At 35.1% G+C, this 12,126-nt stretch overlaps 1 protein-coding gene across 1 annotated transcript in view; it reads left to right on the forward strand.

Moving 5' to 3' along the window:
- OXCT1 (3-oxoacid CoA-transferase 1) overlaps positions 1-12,126 on the forward strand; it is a 187,469-nt gene that overhangs the window by 93,503 nt on the left and 81,840 nt on the right. Inside the window, exons 10-13 of the mRNA XM_043979700.1 lie at positions 963-1,057; positions 3,901-3,949; positions 7,493-7,565; positions 8,415-8,490. Coding sequence (XP_043835635.1) covers positions 963-1,057; positions 3,901-3,949; positions 7,493-7,565; positions 8,415-8,490 — 293 coding nt within the window. The remainder of the gene's footprint in view (positions 1-962; positions 1,058-3,900; positions 3,950-7,492; positions 7,566-8,414; positions 8,491-12,126) is intronic.

Below are 12,126 nucleotides of genomic sequence, written 5' to 3' on the forward strand. Positions count from 1 at the left end.
GCTACAAGTTGTAGCATAAATTTTTACTGGGTTCATTCCTGTATATGATGAAGTTAATATGAATACTGGTATTTATTGAGCCATTTGGAGACATTATGAAAAAGTATTATAAGTTTTTTAATGATATAAAAATAAGACTAGAAAAAATTGTGAAAGGGTAAGGCAGCCGTGTAGGAATAGGGGAAAGAGTATTGGATTCTCAGTCAGAAGATTTGGATTCAAATGCTGACTTAAGTTTCCTCTTCTGTCAAATGAGCTGAAGAAGGAAATGGCAAACCACTCTAGTATCTTTTTCAAGAAAACCCCAAATGGGGTCATGAAGTGTGGGGCACTCACTGAAAAACTAGAGAAGGATGCCACCTTAAGAGCTCTCTCGGTCAGAACGTTCTTTGAATTTTATCCCAGTTGCATTTGCTGAAACTTAGGTCTTCTTTTTCCTTCAGTACTTTTGAAGATAATAATATTAATGAATTAAATGGACCCAAAAATCTCCTAAAAAGAAATTTAGGCTCCAGAAAACTTGGTTCATTAACTTTAACTAGTCCTTGCCTAGATAATTAAATCATCTTTTTTTGATGAGGAGTTCTAAATAGTGAAATAATTGGAAATTTTGATGGGTTTGTTTATAGTACTTCAGAGTAATTATATAGACCTCTTAATAAAATTAGCAACATATCTCATGACAAAAATGACTTTCTGACAAGGGTCATGAAGCCACTGAACTCTTGCTTCCTTGGGCAGCTTTCTTAGTATTTTTGCTAGAAGGAAAAGCTATAGGCAGCCTCAGTTTGTTTTTTTTTAACAATATAACAAGATAGTTCCCTGAGGATAAGTTTTTAAAATGTGCAATTATTATGTTCCCTTATGAGACTCTACTATTTGTACTCATGCAAGTAGAAGATTTTGTGAAATAATCTCCTTTTTCTATTCCAAACTGGACCTTGACAAGTTTTTTTCCCCAGCTAATTTGGGTATAGGAATTCCTCTTCTGGCCAGCAACTTCATCAGTCCTGACATTACTGTTCATCTCCAGAGTGAAAATGGAGTCCTAGGTTTGGTAAGATGCACGATAGCATTCCATTTCTTCATTGTCATTCATATTGAAGGTGTTCAACATTAAGTCAGTTTTCCAAATAGCTGAAAGATACCCATTTTTGATGGATTTTTTTCTAGAAAGTATTTTATCATATGTTTTCCTCCCAATTTACATAGAGTGTAATAAACATAATTTGCCCTTTTCTTCATGATGGAGTTATCATAATGACCATCTATTACTTACTATATTATAATACAGCAGCAAGGTGGCACCATAGTGCATAGTGTGCTGGGCCTGAAGTCAAGAAGACTCATCTTCCTGAGTTCAAATTCAGTCTCAGACGCTTATTAGCCAAGTGTTCCTGGTGAAGTCATTTAACCCTGTTTGCCTCAGTTTTCTTATCTGTAAAATAATCTGGAGAAGGAAATTGCAAACCACTTAGTATTTTTGCCAGGAAAAGCCTAAATGGAGTCACAAAGAGTCAGATACAACTGAACAACAATGACACAGTCCGTGTCTGCTTTTTAGCAATAATAAGTAATGTTTTATAACACCTGCTATGTGCCAGGACTGTGCTAAGCACTTTACAAATGTTTCAGTTGGTCCTCACAACAACCCTGGGAGATAAGTGCTATTAATTATACCCATTTCATAGATGATAAAACTGAGATAAACAGAGGTGAAGTGACTTCCCCAGGATCACATCGCTAGTAATTGTCTGAGGCTGAATTTGAATGTAGGTTATCCTGATTCCGGGTTCATTTCTTCTTCCTGCTGTCAACTATCACTACTCATTTTTTGTTTGTTTGCTCAACCATTTCAATTGTATCCTATTCTTCGTGACCCCATTTGGGGTTTTCTTAGCACAGACACCAGAGTGGTTTGCCATTTCCTTTTCTAGCCCATTTTAAAGATGAGGAGACTGAGGCAAACAGGGTTGAGTGACTGGGTCAGAGTCACAATTAGTGTGAGGTCAGATTTGAACACAGGAAGATGAACCTTCCTGACTTCAGGCCTGGTACTCTATTCTCAACTAAGTCTTTCTGCCTCTAAGATGCCTCTCCACATTTTTTCTAGTATTTTGGGGGCTAGAAAAGCATAATCAAACTTTTTAAGAATTAAATATTAGGAAGAGTCAGTAAGGTGGTACAGTAGATAGAGTACTAAACTTTGAATCAGGGTTTCCTTCCCCTAGGCAGGTTGCTTGCCAAGGCTAACGAGCCCCACCTGCGCGAAGCGACTGGTTTTTAAGGTGCCAGTGACTCACCTTTGCCCCTTCTCCTGTTAGTGGAAACAGTTCCACCATGAGAAGGCCAGTAGTTGGGCTTCAGTTGTCAGAGGCTATTTGAGACGCATGCTGTTGGAGCATTTTATAGAGAGTGGGAGCTTATCCCCACTCCCACCCTGGCATGACAAACCTTTGGAACCACCATTTAGCCACTGCAAAATAAATATTAGTCCCTATTATCATTTTAATAAATTATAAGTATACATAATGTACAACTAAGCAGTTAAAATAATAGTAATAGTGTTGGGCACATAGGTGCTCTAAAAGCACTTAATGATTAATGATATTAAAATATAGAAAACAGATTCATGTCATAATAATTAAAAAAAAGTTACACATCAGAAAACCAGAATGGATTGTAGAAATTGTAATCCAAGCTAACCCCTTCATTTCACAGATGGGAAAATTGAAGCTTACATGCCCAAGATTAATCTTTCAATACAAATGTATTGAAAACTCAGCTAATAATACTTACTCATATAACCATAAAGATTCATGAACAGTGCTAAAAACTTGCTATTCACTCAACAAATTAATTAATTTTATATACATATATTTGATTGTATATTATATATATTACTTGATTATATATATATATAAATATGTATATTTATGTAATTATGTAAAATTTAATGTTGTCTAAAGTTTAATTTCTAACTTTGATACCTAATTTTTGACGCTATTTACTGTTGTGGAAAGAGTACTGACCTTGATTTTATGGGACCAGAGTTCTAAGCCCCACTCTGGTGCTGTGTGTGTGTGTGTGTGTGTGTGTGTGTGTGTGTGTGTGTGTGTGTGTGTGTGTGTGTGTGTAACTTTGGCAAGTCACTTTACTCTGGGCTCCAATTTTCTCATCTTTAAAATGAGGGAGGTTGGATTAGATGACTTCTAAGGTCTCTTTTACCACGAATGTTAGTGCTAAAGGACCTATGATCCTATAATATCTGGTGCTTTAGTGGAACGTTGATATCACTAGTTTGATTATGACTTCCAGTTGATGGAGATTCCAACCCTTCCATGGCCATGCACTGTACTGATACATAAATACTGGGCTATACCACCTTTCATTACAGCCACCTGTGATTGTGTGTGTGTGTGTGTGGCAATTGGGGTTAAGTGACTTGCCCAGGGTCACACAGCTAGTAAGTGTCAAGTGTCTGAAGCCAGATTTGAACTTAGGTCCTCCTGAATCCAGAGCCAGAGTTCTATCCACTGTGCCACCTAGCTGCCCCAACAACCACCTGTGATTTAAAATCCTAGAGAGTTGTTTGTAGTTTATAGAAATTAAGAGATTTGCCTAAAGTCAGGGCTAATTTCATAGGGAGGATTTGAACGTAGGTCTTAATAACTATAAGCACAGCATTCAGCCACTAAGCTTCCTCTGTTGCTTTCATTCATATGTAAGTGTTCATGTAAAGGGACTAATGAATTAAGGGAAGCAAAATTTTAGAAGTTCTCAGAAGTTATGAATTTCCTAGGATATTCTGGGTAATTTATAGCTGTGTTTTCAGTATGCATTGTTCAGCAAGATGTTTCTTTTACTGAATGAGATTATGCTTTTTTTTTTTTTTGGTAGGGTCCTTATCCATTGGAAAACGAAGTTGATGCAGACCTGATTAATGCAGGTAAAATCACTTAAAATGAGATTTCTTCAGACTATTCCTCTGATTTCTTTTTATACTTAATAACAGTGGCCTCTGAGATAACATTCTTTTTTTAATAGAATTTTATGTTCCAAAATATATGTAAAAACAAATTTTAACATCAATTTTTTTTTAAACTTTGTGTTCCAACTTCTCTTCCTCCCTCCATTCCCACCCCCACCCACTGAGACAACATTCTACCCTTCGTGTTAGAAGGTACAGAGAGTATAGAGGAAAGTGGGTAAAGACTGGCTTTGTGGACCTCTCTTCCCAGCTCCAATCAGTCAATTAGCATTTATTAAACAACTATTATGTGTCAGGCACTGTGCTAAGTGTTGAAGATATAAAGAAAGGCAGAGACCAGTTCCTGTCTTTAGGGAGCTCATGGTCTAATGGAGGAGCTCACTGTCTAATGGACTCCATTAACCAAAAGTGTCCCCTCACCAGCTACCAGAGCACTTATATGCTTTTAACCCAGTTTCCTGTGTGTGCATGGAGGGGGGGGGAGGGGGAGGAAGCAAGGTGAAGGAAGGATTCAGGGTGGAAGAGAAAGAGATAGAAAGACTAGAGACTTCATCATCAAGTTTCTTATAATGGGTTCTCTGTTTTTCAAGTTCAGGAGGGTTCTAACAATGTCTTTTTCTTTTGCCCATTCTTAGCCTTTATTCCAGTTTTATGTCACTACTGAGAAGAATTAGGCACTGCCCACTGGCAGCCTGTATCTCAAGATTATAGAGGGAAATAAGCCATGCTTCTCTGCAGGGGACAGGGTCTTCATTCATACATTTATGATTATAAAGTGTAGCTGGGATGGGGATAACTTTGCCTTATGTAACCTTTTCTCCCCAAAGCAGTAAACCTTTACCTCAAATTTTCAAAGGAACATGAAGACCAGCTGCCAACATTTGGCATTTAGAATTTTACTGAAGTAAAATAAACTCTATTCTCAGTAGTTAGAGTTAACTACCACAGTTCAACTCCAAAAAGCACACTGAGACATGGCCATGACATTTAACCAAGGCTATAATTTAATATAAATGTGTCCTTTGGCAATGGCTCATTGATCTGTGAAAATATTTGCGCCTTGTCTTAATTAACTTACGGTATTAGTGAGTTCTTTGCAAATGAATGATTCCATTTTCAAGGTTTCAGTCATGAGTTAATAAAAACTCACATTTTCCTTGAAAAGTAGTGGTTTTTCTAGTGACAGGTGGTAAGCATTTCTGACTTTAGGTCGCTGAGATGAAGAGGAACTTAATAGCAATATCAGGTTTGTTAAGTAATCTCTGAAAACCCATTAAACTAGGTTAGTTGGACTAGATAAATCTCCAAGGTCCTTTCCAGTTCTAAGATTTCTCTGACATGTATGTACATATATATGTGTGTGTCAGACATTATATATAAATAATTCTCTGATGTATTATGCACACATATACATACATACATACATATCGAGAGAGAGAGAAAGAGAGTGTTAAACATAATTTATTGAACAAATACAAATGTAAATCACATGGAAAACCATGTTGCAAATCTTTCTTTTGAATATTCTAAAGCTTTCTTGAAAATCCTTTGTAGAATTTTTGTTTTTTGTTTTCTGGTTCATGGCTGCCTTGGACAGAAGTTTCTTAGGGCAAGGCCTTGGGTAAGAGAACAGCAAATAAATGCCATGGAAAAATAATGAATACCTTGTTCTTGTGCTAAAAAGGGAAACTTTGGTTATTTAGATAATCCTATTGATAGTTTTCAGTGAAAGCTCTTACACTAATCTAACAGGTTGACTAACAGCCCCCTAGGGTATAATTAGTTTCAGGGTTATATAATAAGAATAATAGCAGTTTTTATATTTTGGGAGCACTTATAAATATTTAAAAGACTTATGTGGAATTGCCAAAAGCACTTTGCATGGGCCAGTCTAGTTGTTCAGAGGACTGATGTGAACATTAATTAGGGAGCAAGTCTATCTGCCTCATTTTACTGATAAGGAATTTATACAGAAACACACATATATAGAATAATTATGAAGTTTGGATATTAGTATCTGCATTTTAGCCCAATTTTCTTCATATCAAATTTCCCTGCTTACGTCTTAAGTCTGACTTTTCTTGACATGAAAAGCTTTAAGATATTAACTCTCTGCATGACATATGGAAAAAAACGTCATATTCCAAAGGCCTCACTAAGTGTGATTCTGAAGGAAATGTAATGCCTGGCCTTTAAAAATAGATTGGGAAAAGTCCTGTGAAGAAGGCTAAAATCAATACCCTTTTCTTTGAGTAATGTTGCTTTAAATCTGAAGGAAGATGCTATCTCCGTCTAGAGAAAGAACTGATAAATAGATATATAGAATGATTTTACATCTCTATATAAACATTTGTGTGTAATGTTAGCCATCTCTAGGGCAAGTTACTTAACCCTGTTTGCCTCAGTTTCCCCATCTGTAAAGTGAGCTGGAGAAGGAAATGGCAAACCACTCCAGTATCTTCACCAAGAAAACCCCAAATGGGGTCATGAAGAGTCCAACACAATTCATAAATGACTGAACAACAAGGCAATCTCCCAAAGTTCTTTTCCACTGCCTGATCATGGTATGGAAAAAGAAGAGGAAAAAAGAACTACATGATAACTTTATTATATATTTAAAAGGAATAGCATGTTGTACATAATAGCTATGCAGTTTCATGTACAAACATATTTTTTTTCTATTCTATGTTATGGAAATGCTTGTTTTATTTCTTAAGTTCAGAATAGAATAAACCAAAATTTAAAAAAATCCTATGATCTAGAGGGTGAAGTTCTTTGAAGCTGTTTTTATAGTGGGGTAGGTTAGAAATTGGAACAAAGGAATCAGCAAGGCCTAGTGGAAAGGGAGCTGGGAACAGCAGGCCTGGGCTCTAGTCTGAGATGAGCTGTAGCCAGCTTAGCTCGCTAATTATTAAATTTACAGTGTGAGCTTTTACACTCAGCAATTTGGCAAGCCACAAATCAGGTTTTGGTTCATTGTTTTGTTGATTTTTTTTATACTTAAGAAAATGAAGGAGAAAATGTTAATAATTCAAATTAAACCTGAAAGTGGGTCATACATATACTTCCTTCCCTCCCCTCCAACCCCGCCTCAGTTGTTAAACATTTACCAGCATACCCGTGGGGTAGGAGGTTGTGATAGATAACTGGATAAACAGCTCTTTCCTATATTATTATTTATATTTTTTGTCAATAATGTCACCCTAAAATATATTTTTTCTATTTTTATTTTTGTTCATGTTACATATATTTTTACTTCACATGCCATATCTTTCTAATGAAATACAGTTGGCATTGGATTGTGACAGGCTTCACCCAGTAAACATCCTTAGCTCCCCACTGCCAAGCAAAGGCATTCCAATAGTGTTTTGATTTTTCAGCAAATCAAGTCCTGTGCTCTTTTTTGAAGAAAAAAGAGAGAAAATTGTGTAGCTTTCTTTCTCTGTTGGTAGCATGAATACTGTTTCTCTATTAGGAAATCTAATACCTACTTCTTTTCAGGCAAGGAAACAGTCACTGTTCTTCCAGGGGCCTCGTATTTCTCCAGCGATGAATCATTTGCAATGATTAGAGGGTATGTAATAACCGAACCCCTTATGTTTCACATGAGGTGGAATGAGCTGAGTCACTCCCTAAGTATATTAGCAGTACTGAGAAGCAGAATACATGTTTAACAGCTGTAAAACTATCTTGGATTTGTTCAACAATAGCTTCTGAAATAATTTTGATTGAATATTGGGAGTTGAAATATCAGCCTACTATATAATTAAAAGGTTACTTTTTATCTAAGAACTCCAGAATGAATTGCATATAAATGTGTCTGTAACTGGGAAGAAGCATTTTTTTTCAGCCTCTTTCATGTGAATCAATTATACTCAAACAAATCTTCTATTTATGGTCCCTCATGTTTGTCTAATTCTTTCTCCCAGAAGACGACTAACCATATGCACCTACTTCCTGTTTTGTTGGTTTACAGGAAAATCTTGGTTACAAAACCTAACATTTAAAGAAGTATTAAATATTACTCCTCCACATATGTGGAATATAATAACATCTTAGGAATTAAAATTTTATTGGTAGTAGAGAGACACAAAATGTACCATTATTAATTTTTGCTTTTATTACTTTGGGCAATTCATTTTACCTCAGGACTTGTTTTCCTCATTTATAAAATGAAGAGATTGGATTAGATGATATCTGAGCTTCTTTCCAGCCCAGAATTCTTATCCTTCTGGATAGAATAGCTCCAGTGCAGCAAAAATGGAAAGCTTTTCTACTAGGAACACATAATTTAGGATTTGATTACATATATATTCCAACTCCAACGTGCTGTGATTCTAAACATGATAAACCAATAAAGGGCATGAACATCTTGAAGCTTGTTTTAGGCACATATTAATTGTATGTGTTTTCCTTTTATTAGTGGCCATGTCGACCTAACAATGTTAGGGGCGATGCAGGTTTCCAAGTTTGGTGATCTGGCCAATTGGATGATTCCAGTAAGTAGCTATTTTTAAAAACTTCTTAACTATACTTATATCAGAATAGTCAATCCTATAGTTTGATGGATTTGTATTTGGTATCATGGAAAGATTTGCTAGATTTTGAGTTGAAGGATCAAAGAATTTAATTTCAAATCATGGATCTGCTACTTAATAGAATACTTTTGTGACTCTGTGTAAGTCACTTAATTCTCCCTAGGCCTCAGATTCCTCAACTGGAAAATGAGGGAGCTCACCAGATGACCTCCAGGGGTCCCTACCAATGTTGGTATTCACTATAGTTCACAATCCATCCATACCTTCTCATCTTGTGTGATTGTTGCCTTTGTCCTTTCATAGAGCCTCCATCAGAGGATCTACTCATCACATCAGAGGCTGCCTTCTGGGTTATCAAAATATTTTGTGGATCCCCATAATGTACTCAGGCTGCCCATATTTTATCCTAAAGTTTTGCATTTTCTTGCAGTCGATTATTTTCTAAATAATGAGCTTGTGCATTATAGCTCACTAAGTGCATTTATGAATGTCATAAGAGATTCATAGGTGGTAGGAACAATTAGCAGTTAATCTGTATACACTTCTGATGGATACTGTTAATTGGTTTAATTAAGACTTTTTGTCAGTAGAATTAAACTCCTTAAGAGAATATTCTGTTGTTTTGTGTTTTTGTATCCCAGTGCCTAGCATAGTACCCTGATAAACTTTTGTTGAATTGATCAGAAACAAGTAATTTTTGCAATGAAATACAGAAAATTGTGAAATTGAAACACTCTTCTGAATTACAAACTGCTTCTACTTACTAATGGCCTATAAATCAAGACAAACCCTCTTAGAAAATTTTGGTTTTTCCCAATTACATGTTAAAACAATATTTTTAACTTTTTTATAGTTTTGAGTTCAAAATTCTCTCTTGTCTCTCTCTCTGTCTCTCTCTCTCTCTGTCTCTGTCTCCCCCTCCCCATCCCTTCCCTACCCCCTCCGTCAGATGGTAAACAATCCAATCCAATATAGTTGATACATGTTCAATCATGCAAAACATTTCCATATTAGTCACTTTGTACAAGAAAGAAAGAAAGAAAGAAAGAAAGAAAGAAAGAAAGAAAGAAAGAAAGAAAGAAAGAAAGAAAGAAAGAAAGAGAGAAAGAAAGAGAGAAAGAAAGAGAGAAAGGGACAGCATGCTTCATTCTGTATTCAGACAGTGTTAGTTCTTTCTCATGAGTCCTTTGGAATTGTCTTAGATCTTTGTATTGCTGAGAATAGCTAAGTCATTCACAGTTCTTCATTGTCCAGTGTTGCTGTTACTGTGTACAATGTTCTCCTGGTTCTGCTCACTTCAATTTATGTCAGTTCATGTAAGTTTTTCCAGGTTTTTCTGAAATCATCCTGCACATTGTCATTTCTTATAGCACAATAACCCATTACAATCATATACCACAGCTTGTTTAGCCATTCCCCAGTTGATGGGCATCCTCTTGATTTCCAGTTCTTAGTCACCACAAAAAGAGCTACTATAAATAGTTTTGCTATAAATATTTGATGTCTCTGGGATACAGATCTAGTAATGGTATTCCTGGATCAAAGGGTATGCACAGTTTTGTAGCCTTTTGAGCATAGTTCTGAATTATACTCCAGAATGGTTGGATTAGTTTACAACTCTACCAGTAGTGGATTAGTGTACTAGTTTTCCCACATCCCCTCCAACACATATCATTTTCTTTTTTTCATATTAGCCAATCTGATAGGTTTGAGGTAGTACCTCAGAGTTGTTTTAATTTGCATTTCTCTAATCAATAGTGATTTAGAACATGTTTTCATATACTTATAGATAGCTTTGGTTTCTTTGCCTGAAAACTACCTGTTCATATCCTTTGACTATCAATTGAGGAATGACTTATATTTTTATAAATTTGACTCAGTTTTCTATATATTTGAGAAATGAGGCCTTTAACAGAGATATTTGTTGCAAAAATATTTACCCAGTTTTCTGCTTTCCTTTTAATTTTGATTGCATTGGTTTTGTTTGTGTAAAACATTTTTCACTTTATATAATCAAAATGCTCTATTTTACATCTTGTAATGCTCTCTATTTTTTCTTTGGCCCTAAATTCTTCTCTTATCCATAGATCTTATAAATAAACTATTCCATGCTCTCCTAATTTATTTATGGTATCTCCCTTTATGTGTAAATCATGTACCTTTTCAAACCTTATCTTGGTATACATTTTGAGATGTTGGTCTATACCTGGTTTCTGCCATATTGTTTTCCAATTTTCCTAGCAGTTTTTGTCAAATAACGTATTTTTGTTCTAAGAGCTTGGATCTTTAGGTTTATCATATAGTAGAATACCATGGTCATTTACTATAATGTAATATGTACCTAATCTATTCCATTGATCCATCACTCTATTTCTTAGCCGGTACCAGAATGTTTTGATGATTACTGCCTTATAATACAATTTGAGATCTGATACAGCTAGACTATCTTCCTTCACATTTTTTTCATTGACTCATTTGATATCCTTGAGCCTTTGTACTTCCAGATGAACTTTGTTATTATTTTTTCTAGCTCTATGAAATTATTTTTTGTAGTTGTATTAGTATGATACTGAATAAATAGATCGATTTTGGTAGAATTGTCATTTGATATTTGCTCAGCATACCCATGAGCAATTGATATTTTTCCAATTGTTTAGATCTGACTTTATTCATGTAAAAAGTGTTTTGTAATTGTGTTCATGTAGTCCTGGCATTTGTCTTGGCAGGTATACTCCCAAACATTTTTTATTGTCTACAGTTATTTTAAATCGAATTTCTCTTTCTATCTCTTGCTGCTGGATTTTGTTGGTGGTAATATATATAAATGCTGATGATTTCTGTGGGTTTATTTTATAACCTGCAACTTTGCTAAAATGGTTAGTTATTTCAATGGGCTTTTTAGTTGATTCTCTAGGATCTTCTAAGTATACCATATTATCTGCAAAGAATGATGATTTTGTATTTTCTTTACCTATTCTAATTCCTTCAATTTCTTTTACTTCGCTCATTGTTGTAGTTAACATTTCTAGTGTAATTTTCAATAATAGGGGTGATGTGATATTGGGCATCCTTGTTTCACCCCTGATCTTACTGGGAATGCTTTTAGCTTATCCCCATTACAGATAAGGTTTGCTGATGGTTTTAGATAAATATTACTTTCGTTTTAAGAAAAAATCCCTTTATTCCTGTGCTTTCTAGTATTTTTAATAGGAATGAGTATTGTATTTTGTCAAAGGCTTTTTCTACATTTGAGATAATCATATGATTTCTATTGGTTTTGTTATTGATACAGTCAGTTATGCTCATAGTTTTCCTAATATTGAACCAGCCCTGTGTTTTTGGTATAAATACCACTTTGTCATAGTATATGATCCTTGTGATATATTGCTGTAATCTCCTTGCTAGTGTTTTATTTAACATTTTTGCATTCATATTCATTAGGGAAATTGGTCTATAATTTTCTTTCTCTGTTTTGGTTCTTCCTGGTTTAGGGAGCAGCATCATTTGTGTCATGAAAGGAATCTGGCAGGATTCCTTCTTTGCCTGTTTTGCCATATTGTTTCTATAGTACTGGGGTTAGTTGTTTAAATGTTTGGT

This window comes from Dromiciops gliroides, chromosome 1 (genome assembly GCF_019393635.1).
Source record: "Dromiciops gliroides isolate mDroGli1 chromosome 1, mDroGli1.pri, whole genome shotgun sequence".
Taxonomy (NCBI): Eukaryota; Metazoa; Chordata; class Mammalia; order Microbiotheria; family Microbiotheriidae; genus Dromiciops; species Dromiciops gliroides.